This window comes from Doryrhamphus excisus, chromosome 4, assembly GCF_030265055.1.
Source record: "Doryrhamphus excisus isolate RoL2022-K1 chromosome 4, RoL_Dexc_1.0, whole genome shotgun sequence".
In the NCBI taxonomy this organism is placed as follows: Eukaryota; Metazoa; Chordata; class Actinopteri; order Syngnathiformes; family Syngnathidae; genus Doryrhamphus; species Doryrhamphus excisus.
Window position 1 is genome coordinate 17,877,948 of NC_080469.1, and position 14,481 is coordinate 17,892,428.

At 43.0% G+C, this 14,481-nt stretch overlaps 1 protein-coding gene across 2 annotated transcripts in view; it reads right to left on the reverse strand.

Moving 5' to 3' along the window:
* The window catches only part of aopep (aminopeptidase O (putative)), an 80,964-nt gene that overhangs the window by 43,637 nt on the left and 22,846 nt on the right, over positions 1-14,481 (reverse strand). For both annotated transcript variants that reach the window (XM_058069791.1, XM_058069790.1), the window contains exons 6-10: positions 9,730-9,943; positions 8,823-8,929; positions 3,949-4,051; positions 3,252-3,359; positions 2,072-2,115 (exon numbers count right to left, since the gene is read on the reverse strand). In XM_058069791.1, coding sequence (XP_057925774.1) covers positions 2,072-2,115; positions 3,252-3,359; positions 3,949-4,051; positions 8,823-8,929; positions 9,730-9,943 — 576 coding nt within the window. The remainder of the gene's footprint in view (positions 1-2,071; positions 2,116-3,251; positions 3,360-3,948; positions 4,052-8,822; positions 8,930-9,729; positions 9,944-14,481) is intronic.

Below are 14,481 nucleotides of genomic sequence, written 5' to 3' on the forward strand. Positions count from 1 at the left end.
AAAACCATGCAGCAGCAGAAGTTGCATTAATGGCAGCAAGTATTTGATTTATTATTAGACACTGTGCTGCTCATGAAAGTGTGCTGGCCACACCCCATTGGCGTGGGGTAGTGTGCCTGGTCTACGTAATTAGAGCCCATTATATCTAAAACTGTTGGTCCTACATAAAAATGCACACATTTTATTGCATTTTTTAAAATATACATTTTAAAAAAATGTATATGGCTCTCACAGATACACATTTTAAAATATCTGGTCTTCATGGCTCTTGTAGCCAAAAAGGTTCCCGACCCCTGGTCTATAACATCAAGTGGCGGCAGCAAGTGCCCTCTCACATCCCCCCCCCCCCAGGCTCGCTCTTCTCACGGGTTGTTTACTGGAACAGGCATCAGACCCAAATATTGACCATCATCAACTTCCTCTGTTTAATTCAATCAATCTCTGCTTGTCGGCCAGAGCACTCCACACGGGGGAGAAAACAAAACAGGAACGAGAGTGTGGACAGACGTGTGCTGACGGCTGGCAAAGAGAGAAAAACAAGCGGCAGCAGACGGATGCAGGAAAGACATGTAGAAAGACGGAGCGAGAGCTAGACGGGCAGTAGAAGAGGTTAATGAGGCAATCATGAGAAATAGAGAATTGAGTGATTAAGCCAGCGCCGGAGAGGAGGCAGAAAATTAGAGAGGAGGAGAGCGGGAGGAGCGCTTGTCCTTTTACACTTCAGTTAATACTAGAGTGGATGAGACTTCTGCTTACAAAGATTGATGTTGGGGGGGCTCAGCTCCCACACAAGCAGCCTTCAACACGCTTAATCAATGAGAATCAAGGCTAAATCCACCCCAGACTCTCCTGACACCAAGTTCGATTAAAAATCATAACTTATTAGTGGGAAAAGTTGGAAACACTGAATGTATCACTCTGCAAAGGACACACGGCAGGCACACAAGAGCTGGATTAGAAATTCTGGGTTTATGCCCATCAACAGGGGTTTCACAAGAAATAAAACAATATGCGCTCAAAAGAGAAGTATATTGTGCACTGTCACCTGTCCATTGTTGTGTATTTTAAGAACACATTAGCATACACAGGCGAGAGTGCGCAGTGATAGGCATTTTTTTAATGCTAATGTATCTTCGAAACCTCTTACTTGGGATACCCCAGCGACTAATGGAGCTATGTTCTTCATCACCGAAACTCGACCAGAACTGGACTTAGGAGACCAAGTAGGGGGGTAAATCACCATTAATGGACTACACTGCTGATGGGGATGACATGTAACTTCACATTAAAAATCCGAACTATCCCTTTAATGCAGGGGTCGGAAAGAAAAATAGACTGGAGCTGCAAAACATAATTTAAAATCAATATCGTATAAACTTTCAAAAGCTTGAATTGTTCTTAATTTGAACAAGTTTTAGCAGAATACAACAAATAAAAGTGCATCGTGCATGTGTAATGGCAGCCAACTCATAGAGTAATGACAGCATCATCTTGGTTAAACCTCAATACTTGACGCCTGAAGAAATGTGCAGTGACGTGCTCACATCCAGAGCAAATTGCGAGTCTCCCAAGATTTTGATTGACTGCCAGATTTGGAGGGAACTTTGGGGTATCAAAGTAGTTCAGAGGAGAAAATGCAGTTGATCAAGTAGTCCTGCTAGTATAGGGTCTCACAAAGATGTGTATTTTCTACAATATTTGTGCATTGTGAAGGAAGCCACAACAAAGAGGCTGAAGAGCAACTGACCCCTGCTTTAATGTTAGAAACTGTCATTATATAACGCACTACATGTGGTACAATACAATAATGGAGTCAGCCACACTATGAACATATTACCACTACTAATATATACATTTTATTTCTTTTTTTTCATTTAAAATGTTTAAAAGCTATTTTAGTGGCAATCAAGGAGGTTCAACCTTTTCTTGGCAAATTTATACTCGCAATAAACTCTTTATGATTCATTTATATGTATATTGTTCATGTTACGGCAATGCATTATGTAGTTTAGAAAATCAGCACAATCAATTATGAATGAATCTACACAAGTACTTGATGTAGGGTACATACCTTGCAAGGTCAGGGAAGGTACTGAGCAGCATCTGCAGGAAATCCTGGTGAAAACATGATGGATTGAAATGGAGGCATTTGGGGCAGTGTCCAAGATCTTAGTTAAGCGCATCATGTCGGACAGTGTTTATATTGCAGCTAGTATTTAGCGGGAAGCCAACAGCAGCCAGGTGGAACATATCACAAACACACACACAGGCATGCAGGTGTGGTTGCTCAGCTCTAAGTCAACAGTAGAATAAACACACTTGGCAAGGCTGATGTACGGCCATCAGCACTTGCATGAATGTAACACAGTGGCAGTCAAGCTGAGAAAGCGTCAGCCTCCAATTAATTTATGGAAATAACATGGCAACGGAGAGGACGGGTCACATTAAACGGTTGAAACTGAGCTCGGATTTGATTAATAAGCGAGCTACCGTGGAGAGTCCCCTATTAGGCTGATCAAGTCCAAATTGGCTCCTTAAACCTCCAGTCATGTGAAAAAAAAAATGACGACATCCTTTTTCTGGCGCCCCCTGTGGTTTTTGGTCTAAATGCTTCGCAAGACGTGCTAGCATGCATGTAATACAGATAGTTTCATCATCACTAGAAAAATAGTTAATTAGCTACCACATGAGGCGAGACGATGCAAGAGATTGGGTCCAATTTAATAGGAATGGAAATTAACCAATGTGGGCTGCGCGGCGGACAAGTGGTTTGCGCGCAGACCTCACAGCTAGGAGACCCGAGTTCAATCCCACCCTCGGCCATCTCTGCATGTTTGCATGTTATCCCTTGTTGTCTTATCTTATCTCGTCACGCATTCATTAGTTACTAAGTCCTGCCCTTACATTTTTGCATGAATGTAACACAGGCACATGGCAGTCAGCCTCCAATTAATTTTTTTTGCTTGATGGCGGCCATGTTTTTCAAATCTGGCTTTCATTTCAAAGCAGACCTACCAACATGTACAAATTTATAGTACTCTACATGCAATTTGACTCTTGAATATACTTTCCATTTTGTTGCATTTTTCTGTATGTACAGTACAGATAAATGAATAAATATCAGTTTCTACATGTGCCCCTTAGGGGGGTCATGACAGAAAAGAATTGAGAAGCACTGTCTTCCACAAACACATACAGTCAGTCACATGGGATGTCCTAATTCTTTTATGTGACAGTGCATAGAGCCTCACCAGAGACAAAACGAGTTGGCCGTGGTATTTCTTCACAAATAATCTGAAGAAGTTGATGAATGGTTGCTCTCCTACTTGACTGGCCAAGAACCTGAGGAGGAAGTAGCCCTGTAAAGAATAGGACAGGGAAATAACAACACGTCTTTAATGTCATTGTACGGACCGCATGGGCTTGTTAATATGTTCTCGGAGGAAATTTAGAAGGAAATTAAACAGGTTGCAAGCGTCACAAACCCATGAAATGACAGAACAGGCAAGCAGAACAGGACACAACAATCCATGGAAAGGATATATGCAGTATTCTGCCACCTGTAAAGAGTGTCTTTTTCTCATTTAGTCATCAATTTTGACGGTAGCTGTAATGAAGATGGGATGGTGGTTGTGTGAAAGGCATCATTTTTGTATAAAATCCTGCTAAACTCTTGTGAGTGAACTATATTTAGTCCATCTTGCAAAGGGGAGGACTCATGGGAGAGGAATCGGGGTTTGAACCCAGAAACCTCTGTGCCCACTGAACCTCTGTGCTAGCCAACAAGCTCTTTCACTCCATCTGTAATTCAGACTTGTATATGCCAAGAGGACAAACTGTGTAGTATCATGACAGGGAGTGATGTTGTGCAGCTTCATACATATTGTTGAATTATTTTGCATAGCCTTTAGTCCGGCTGGTTTATATTGAAGCATTCAAGTGTCTCACCTTGAGGTAGTGGACTTGCAAGAAGGACTTGTCAGGGTTGAGTGCATGTTTAACTGTGGAGGAGCCAGACTCGCTGACCTGTCCTGTTTTCTCCATGTTGGGTCTACCGAAGGACAAATAACAACAGACAAACAATCCAATACACAATAGAGATTCGCAAAGAAGTACAACACAACAACGGGCAAGATATGGGCTCCGGCATGCTCAGGCATACTCCAGAGTTGCACTGTTTAAAAATAAAAACACAATGTCAGCAGCACTAAATTCAACGACTCAGCTTGTCTTCTCGGTGGTTAACACCGTGCTGCCATGCTGTGCCCGAGGCAGGCAGCAGATTCATAATAGCACGCCAATACAGTGTTTATATGACCTCATAGCATTGCACTGCTTGCATTTTACTGCCCCGTGACTCACCCGGGGAACATATAACACAAGAAAGCCTCTCTGTGTGCACGCACAGGAAAGGCCAGTTGTGGGCTTCCCTGTCATACAGATACAAATCAACCTCGGACCGAACATAAAAAAAATAAAACACCCATTAACAAACACCTCCAAACCCGATAAATCCCACCCTAACAGGTGAGTGACGTGGGACGCTGTGCAATGATAGTTGCAGTTAGCCTGTATTGATCCAGCTGAGCAGATTAACTCAGTATGCCAATAGGAAGGCCTTGAAGGATCGCCCTGCTGCCAAATCGATGCGGCAGGCGCCTGGCCCACCAATCAATATGCCCCCTCATCACCAGCGAGTACTTTTCCGTCTCATGACAGGGATGTCAAATAAACACGTAGACAGGCGAGGGAGGCTGAAAACCCATGCCCGGATCCACACAGCAAACCTGGTGAGAATCTGGAGAAGTCCTTGAAAGATGAATTTACAATTACAGATGAATTATCTAATCCATGGATATGATGACATAATGTGGTGGCGGTTTATTTGTTCATAGAATGCACACAGAACGATGAACAACTCATATCGGTCTCCTAAGCACGGTGCACAGATGGCTGGTTGTGTGTATTTGTATTTACATTAATTAATTAATTAGTTAATTAATTATTTCTTCAAACTTCAACCTTGTATCAGATCATTTTGGTCCTATCGCTGTTCCGGAATGCTGAACAGCAAGGTGAAGTCACATGAAGTCAATTAAGGCCGTGGGTGAGCGAAGGAGGAAGAGTGTGAGAAATTGAGGACGGCAGATAGATAGGAATGTTTGGTTTGCTCGATGGAATGAGGGAGAGAGGAAGTCATCAGCTTCCTGGAATTTCTAAATTTGACTGGACACTCTTGCGAGGGACTTTCATCATGCATCCGAGGGCGGTCTACCCCCTGTGTGTGTTTGCGTCTGCCATATAAATGGCACTCAGTGACCTGATTTAGGTTAAAAAAAAAACAAAACCAAAACATCTAGGAATATATCAGTCATGATGGAGGAAAGGACTAAAATGGAATAAGAACAAGTCATCATGTCAACTTTTTTCCCTAGTTGACATGACATAGTAATATGGTACATGTGAAACAAACCAGCCATGACTGAGGGAAGGATTAAACAAGCGCTACTTCTTCCTACTCCTTTTCGGACATATTAAGTGTATGAGTAGTGTTCCTCGATGTAACTTGAAAAGCACGTTCTAAATAAAGCATCCATTACCATCCGAGTATTACCTTTGTCCACTTTCATAGCCTTAGTTAGGGCGTTCATTGTGAGGAGAAGGAACATGTGCGTGGGGGAAGTATTTCCCAGACAGACCGCCCGCCCCCTGCCGAACTAAACATGTCGAAACAGTGACTTGAAACACTGGCAAAAGTCGACATAAACACTATGAAACTCATCTCTTATGGAGCGTGAATGGTGGGTTAGCTTAATTTAGCCGAGCATGCTGGTGTGGCTGTGTGTGTACAGCTCAGGTTGTATGAGTGTGTTTACACCGTGTTGTGGACGATGCCCGCTGACGTAGTTTGTTGATGTGTGCAGAAGATGACATCCCATGAGGAAAACGTGAGCCAAGCTACATCCTTTCCTGAAATACTGGGGAAAAATTTCCCAGTGATGTATTGCACTGATAAATGTAAGGACTTTTTTGTACTTCACTCATTCATTCCCAGCCATTTTTCAAAAGACATCCCTCTCTGGACCGGCCATTTTGGAAGATTTTGACTGACTTTTCAAGGCACACAGAATATTTTGTTCTACATCTATATAAAAATAGTACCTACCAAAAGAAAGTGTGTTTCCACTTTCTTCCTGTCTTTTTCCGCAAACGCGTTCACACATTTCCCTTCAATGCGTAACCTCGTACGTGCTACACGCCTCCATGTTTTTCAACTTCCTGCTAGCTGTGGAACACTTGAATACATGGGAAAGAGCGCTTATACAATGCACTTCTGCCACATTGAGGCTGTTTACATGGCTTACAAGTGCACCAAACATGATCTCTTCTGCCGTTCAGATGCATCATCACCTCTTTTTGCCTCTTGCACAAGAAAACATAGTATAAACGTAGTAAACGTAGTAAATGTAGTAAATATGTCTTTGGTACCGAGTGAAAATTTATTTACTGTTACACTCTGTATAAAAAATGTAATTCTGAAAAATTTGAATGGAAAAAAATAAAATCAAACAAATCACATATGAATCACAGCACTTCTTAGTGCTGACACGTGTCTGCTGCTGCTGATAAGACGAAACAGATCTTTTGAGGTCAGCGGGATGTGGACTATCCATGGGAAATCATACAGCATGTGAGTGGAATTTCAAAGTTAAACCGTGTGTCAGGAATGTGACCCAAACACTGACAGCACCTGTGTTTTTACAACAAAAACTACATCTTGCTACCGTGTCAGACACATCGGCAGTGTAGCGTGGCAAGGAAAAATGTTTATCCATCACTGGCAGGTTACACAAAGGATCTCTGCCCTTCCTACTGTCCCGACCTGGGAAATATGGATGTGTAAATCCCTGTCTCTCTTTGTCGGAAATGATTTAGAGGCACTTTAAGAGGAATCGCTCCTCGCTGCCTTGGAGAATCACACAATAGCTCCACGTATTTTAGAATAAATGGCTCTCTTATCTGCCTCGTAGGCCGTATGTGCAAAAGGGTGGGTGTTTGTTGATGCGTGTGTGTATGTGTGTGTAGCCAGGCGTACACCTGGGTGTGTCGGAGATTGAGAGAGCGAGTGAAAGCGCGGGAGGAGATCAGGAGCTATTACTGACAGAACTTAATGTCAAAGGGACACACACCAACACACACACATAGGAGGTTTATAGCACCGCAAGCCATATCCTGACAAATTACACTGGGTTGACTGTGGAAACCGGATAAGGTAGAGCAGCGCTCCCAGCAGCCCAGTAAATCAGCAGGGAGAATGGTGTCTGGCTCTGGCCACCCTAAATATAACTCATCTGAAAGGGACTGATAAACGCTGGCCACTGGGTCCGCGGCTGGATGAGCGGTTGTCGATTGTGACCCACTGAACTTGGACAGCACAACCTGACATTTAGCCTTTTTGTGAGCGTAAAAAATGGTGGTGGATCTCTCTGTGCTGCCCATTCTTTCCCCCTCATGGCGTTGTGTCTAGCCACTGTTTGTTGGCGTCCTGTTACCAAAGCATTTGTGATGCTGACACAGTGAATGGCAAGAAGGCACTAGAGGCAAAATCAATGGGTTGCAGACAACTCCAGATCCTTCCCATAAAACTTCCTGAGGGCCATGGATCAGGCTATGAGAAGTAGGTGAAGTTCTTGACACAATGTAAATAACATGTATAGTAGCAGCTGCAGGACACATATGCATAATAGTAAACCCTGCTTCTTTCGCTTTAGCACTTTAGCTAAAAAACGTGGGAAGAAGACGTTTTATATCGAATAAACAATATATATATCAAGTTTTCTAAACATATACATAACATTAGATTAAACAAGATCTTGTGACACCCATAGCAACTACATTGGTAGACGTCTAACATAAATAAACACTTCAATACAAAAGAATGGCAAGTATGCACAAGTACATCTCTCATGTTGCTTTGGTGCTGTTGATTCAAGCCCGTCAGGTGCAGGGAAACCTAATCCCGATCCCTGCTAATCACCCTGAGTGGAGGACCCTCATGAAGACTAGCAGACAGCCCCCATGTTCCACGTTTAACCCTTCAACAACGAGTTTTGTATGATTTCCTTACCATCTAGTCCAAGTAGTATTATTCTTTACTGAAAGATTGACTGATTAAACGGGCCAAGTATTTTCCATTATGTTACAGCAGCACGGTATTTGATGAGTGACAAATTTAAAGTGCAATAAAATCAATAAGAAGCTGCCATGTTAGTGCTTATAGTAATTGCAAATGTCAAAAAGCATAATGTGCTGCAAGAGTAGGTTACAATGTTGCCAACTTTGAATGGTTAACGCCTGGCTGTAGATTTCCCTTCATAATCCCACTGACGGAACAGTGATTCCGCCCTTGGATAAAACAAACAGGGCGTGGGTGGGTGAGTCCCCCCCATTGTCACACTGCGATGCCTGTGATGAGCTTTTCTAAAAAAAAAAAAACGACAGTTACACCTCACCTGTCTAATGTACTCTGTGGCCACACCTGCCTGCCACACCTGCAGCAATGGAATGCTTTTACCTTCACGTGTGTGCATGTGTGTGCGAACAAAAGCGGAGCACTTGAATGGTGAAGACAAGAATGTGTAGCGGTTGTGTGGCAGGGACTTTCAGTGGAAATTAACTGTTGAATACAAGTGAGACAAAAAGGACTGCACTACTTGCTGATGTTATATAATCCATGCAAATTAGAGGTATTACTGGGGTATTAGAGGTATTTACGGCCCCTCGGCCCGTAGTTTCACCTGAGATTGAGACCTGAGACTCACCTGAGGATCTGAAGCTCCTCTCCTGAAGTCTGCAACTCGTCAGAGAGTCTCCTCCACCGTAGCAGCGCCTTCAAGTTGGACTGTTCCGCTGTTTCCTGCACAGGAAGCTGGATGGACAGATATGGACGCATAAACGAGACATAACCAGAAGAAAGCCAGCTGCTTTGTCCCAATACAGTGGAACCTGTCAAGTCCAATATCACTAAAGGTGACCCTCATTCTGACCCTCAAAATACACCTCTGAAGTTGTATAAAACGTAGGAATTACTGCTACAGTATGCATGATGTCACAAGAGACATTCAATGACGATTTAGGTGTTTTTTTTTTATTTGTTCAAGCTGTTATTTTTACACCAGAAAGTACTCCCTGCCTCTCACACGCCACCCTGGCCCGACCCGGTATTTGAGAAGCACTGACCTATGGGATGAATTGTTTCATAATCCAAACAAATCAGAGGTCAGACAGCGTCCTTCAATGCATTGTGTTGTATTGTTGTTATTTTATTATATGTAGATATTTGCTCCTCTTGTTTTTGCATGTCTCAGAAAACAACCCATCTCGACACGACTTGCCAGACCACACATGTACACATTTACCCCGCCTTGACCCCACTGGTATCCAGTTGAACCCACGTGGGAATACACTGGCTTATTGTCTTCAGCTGCTGATGTTTTGATCATGTGACTGCAAGTCTTTGAGTGAAGGAGGCGCGTTTGCACGACTACAATAATGGGAACCTTCTGTGGGCAATTTTGTCACCCTTAGCAGTATCTTAGGATTGGTTTCATCCAGTGCTGCAATTTAACACCACTATCCTGTGTTCTTCTAGAAGTGTCGGATAATGAAGTTACATGAAATAGCAGCAATAAACTCCAATAACAGCGCAGCAATTTCAGTGTACCGTACTTGCTGTGCTCGGGCCCAGATAACATCCTCCAGGTAGGTGGCGAAACCCTCGCTGATCCATTCCTCTGTCCAGTCTCTGGCACCGAGAACCAAGCCGAACCAAGAGTGGGCAATCTCGTGGCACAGCCTGGAGCCACACAAAGACTGGCTGTTTACTCCTGAAGACGGGCTCCCAACATGCAGCACGCTCTGAGACAGGAAAATGATATGGGGGCTGAAAGAAAGAAAGAATGGAAAAAAGGCGGGGCAGTTTTAAATAACATGGAAATGAGATGTTAAGTAAATGGTCAGAAGACAAATTCGTCATCACAAGGATTTCGATGGAAATTCAGCATAGTACAGCAAAATGTAAGAGACGGTATCATATAGTGAATTTAATATATAGGAAAAAATATTTTATGTTGTTATTTGTTGTATTTTATAGACAGGAAAATTTTAAAGTCAGCATTTAACTTAACTCTTCAATGTACAATTTTTTTTCCTGCAATTATGCAATTTTTGCCAAAAAACTTTTTCCCTTGTGTTTCTGTACTATTCATTCATTTTCTACCGCTTATCCCCATGAGGGTCGCTGAGGGTGCTGGAGCCTATCCCAGTTGTCTTCGGGCAAGAGCCGGGGTACACCCTGGACTGGTCGCCAGCCAATCACAGGGCACATATAGACAAACAACCATTCACACTCACATTCATACCTATGGACAATTTGGAGTCCCCAATTAACCTAGCATGTTTTTGGAATGTGGGAGGAAACCAGAGTCCCCGGCGAAAACCCGCGCATGCACGAGGAGAACATGCAAACTCCACACAGAGATGGCTGAGGGTGGAATTGAACTCGGGTCTCCTAGCCGTGAGGTCTGCGCTCTAACCACTTGTTCGCCGTGCAGCCTGTTTCTGTACTAAATTCTACCGAATAAAAACAAACTCATTACATAGCATTTTCTAGGGATGTAAATTGGTATATAATATATTTTTTTAATAAAAATACTGTCATTGAAGAAAAGTTCAACTACAGATGCTAAATCCTAAACAAAACAAAGTGAAAGAAGATGACTTTTCGCGCCAGGATTTATGACCGGATTTCCCACACTTATCTACAAGAAAAGGTTTATTCAACATCATTGACCATTCTTGCCCAAAGCCATGGTAAAATCCCCCACAAAGAACATCTTCCCAGGAGCGCAATCACTCAAACACAAGCGGCGAAAATCAATTAAATTAAATTAGCAGCATTAAGAGGCTTTTGTGTTTGACAAATGACTTCAAGGCAAAGTTGTACATTCTAGCCAGCCTCCAAAGACTCTTTGGCTTTTTGTGACCCAAAGGGAAAATACTGAGATTGAGCTTAAATTTAGAAAACTATCTGTAATTACCATACATGATTGCTCTTGGAGATTATGGCAATACATTTTACCACATTCTCAGCTGTGCGGCTATCAAACATGTGGTTGCAGTTATAACATGCTTCTAAATTATGTACATCAGAGGTTCAAGTATAGAAATGTAGATGCATTACATCTGCTTATCTTTACAATGTCAATGTACTGTGTGTGTACACCATTTAAATGTAAGCTTTCCTATTTACAAGAGAGTAATCAAATACACAGACATCTGTCAAAAAGCAACAATTCCAATGTTTTTTGGAGGTAATGAGAACAATTAATCAAAGAATGGAAAAAATGAATTAGTGCAGTTGTCCTCTGCTAAATTCCGATATAATGGTTAGCAGATGTGAGCTAATTGATGTCCTCCTTGTAAAGACTCAATCAACAAGTCGGTAAGTAATAATAATACTGTGGTTCTGAAGTGATGACACATGCTGCATTTTCAAACGACAAATGTACTGCAAACTGTGCGGTAACCATGATCATTATTTGCCCTTGTTACTTTAAGTTTGGGTTACCACAATTTCGAGACTATTGAGACTGTATCAATACAGCCGAATGTATTGATAAGAATCAGCAGTAAATGTCGATTGTGGACACATGCACCGAGTATCGCGAGAGGATCGGATGCAATTGGTTGACCGAGGGTTTTTTAAACAATGCGACAGCCTGGGCAATAATGGATGTAAATAGTAGCATGCATGGTAGCACTAGCTATCTAGTAATCATGAAAAATGAAAAATAACATCAGCAGAAAAAACAAAGCTGAAGAATCGAATCATATAATTTCTGTGCTGTTTTGTTTTTAAAATGTTTTCTTTTTTAATTGTATCGTAATATGTTTATATATATTTGAACCAAATCATGTATCACAAAGAGATTTACAGTAGTGACTCGACTGATATTCCAAACATTCATTCATTCATTATATTTTTTACCACTTATCCTCACGAGGGTCGCAGGGGATGCTGGAGCCTATCCCAGCTGTCTTGGGGCGAGAGGCGGGGTACACCCTGGACTGTTGGCCAGCCAATCACAGGGCACATATAGACAAACAACCATTCACACTCACATTCATACCTATGGAGTGCAGGGACACCTTCTTAAAGTGTCACTGGAGTCGAATCATTATAGGGTGATAGAGTTGCCATCCAGTAATTAGAATTGTTGGTTTGAGTAACAGTTTGGAACAGTTAAAGGTGCCATAATATGCTATTTTTCCATTTTTTTTTAAATAGGTTTACACAGTAGTGTATTTGATGCTTGTTGGACCAAGTCTGGCCTTGATATTGGAATTTTTGACAAGGAAAACAAACATGCACATGACAATATATCGAGACCGGCAAAATGATCCAGTTCATTCATTCATTTTCTACTGCTTATCCTCACAAGGGTCGTGGGGGTGCTGGAGCCTATCCCAAACATTCATTCATTCTTATATTTTTTACCACTTATCCTCACGAGGGTCGCAGGGGATGCTGGAGCCTATCCCAGCTGTCTTGGGGCGAGAGGCGGGGTACACCCTGGACTGTTGGCCAGCCAATCACAAGGCACATATAGACAAACAACCATTCACACTCACATTCATACCAATGGGAGAGGAAACCGGAGTACCCGGAGAAAACCCGCGCACGCACAGGGAGAACATGCAAACTCCACACAGGGACGGCCGAGGGTGGAATCAAACTCATATCTCCTAGCTGTGAGGCCTGCGGGCTAACCACTCGTATTGCAAACAGTGCTGATTAAAGAATAGCCCATCAGAAAAGTTGCTGTCATCGCTGTCTTGATCCTCCTCCTTCTGCATCAAAACCACTATAGTCATCTTCTTCAGTGTCGGAATCCAACAGCCCCACAATTCCCTCACCCCAACACCCCGCCAGTCTCTCACTCCCAGCATCACACCAGCCCCTAAGCTTGTGCTCGCCTCCCCACCACGCATCAGTCCAGCCCCCCAAAACCCACCGGTGACAGTGAACCTCCCCACACGGCTTCCCACAGCCAAGTTCCACCTGCAGACCTAAGCAAAATTAGCAAATAGGTTAATCGCCTTCAGCTTGAAAGCTGAGCATTCTTCATGATGATGATGACTGCGCTGAAGCACATGAGATGTCGCGAGACCAGAATGTGACAACGCATTAGCTGAATCACTGTCTGAGCCGCAGGGTTCAAAGCATGAGAAAAAAAATAATAATGTGGATTTTTCACAAATTGTGTAGTATTTACTACATGCAGTACATCATGTTGTTCATCCGTATTTCAACCCCTGCCAACCACAAAGCATTCTGACCCCACCGACCGGTTATGCACCCATGAAGCACACATATGAGTCCTGTCCCTCCGGGAAAGTACTCCAAAGCTCAACTTGTTATATGGATATAAGACACCTGACACAGAAACACTCTCCAACCTCCAACCTTCCAACCTCTCCACCACCGTGGGCAAGACCAAAGAGCTGTCAAATGACCTCAGGCACTGTTGTATTCCATTTGACATCGTTAAGAGAAAATAAATCAGACCTCCACAACATTCCAGCACAGGAACGCGACACATGTGACTGTTAACCATGAGACCGCCCTGACAGAACAAGAGCAATGAAAACGTCAAAGCCAAGGTCACGGCTGAAGACTTTTGCTGAACGTTCCTTTTACTTCTGTCTTACATAAGCGGGTCCGAGTGGCCTAAGGAGGGTTTAGGGCCTACTGTGCGTGAGAGGCATGCTATTCTTCAATGCAAGAATAGCAGAAGAGGGGTCACAAAGGTGAGGATGAATGCGCTCCTTTTTTCTTGGACTGGTGAACAACACCGTGCTTGTTGAGGGGGGTCGTTTCATGCTCAAGAGATCTTACAGTCCCATACTCTGTTGAGCTGACGTGAGTGGGAGAATTTATGTTGCATTGCTTTTCAACCATCCTAAGCACGTCAGAGAAACTTCCATGTCATACATCCCACGTGTCGGAGTAGGCTTTCATTTTTAGACCCATGTTGAAAGACTCTGCTACCTTTTGTGTCTCTTAGGATAGTTAATCAGATAGAAAGCAGCTTTTGTTGTTGAGCAACATGTCAACATTATACAAAAAGGTCTTAAAGGCATGCTTCCTGAGACAGCTCCTCAAAAGTAATCCCATGTTTCTCCTGATTACTCAAACAAATCCTCTCGACGGAGCAGCAGACGCTATCATTAGCCTTATGACTTGCCTTTGTAGCCTAAATCGCACTCCCCTTACAATTTGATAAGTGCGTCTTTGTTGTCAGTTCCAGCTGTGCACATGTGCGTGAGCGAGCGTGAAAACACAAAGACAGCCTTTCAGGCGACGCCGTTTGCACACGCTCCTCGGAGGGAGGCGGAATCCATCAGCAACGGTGACAA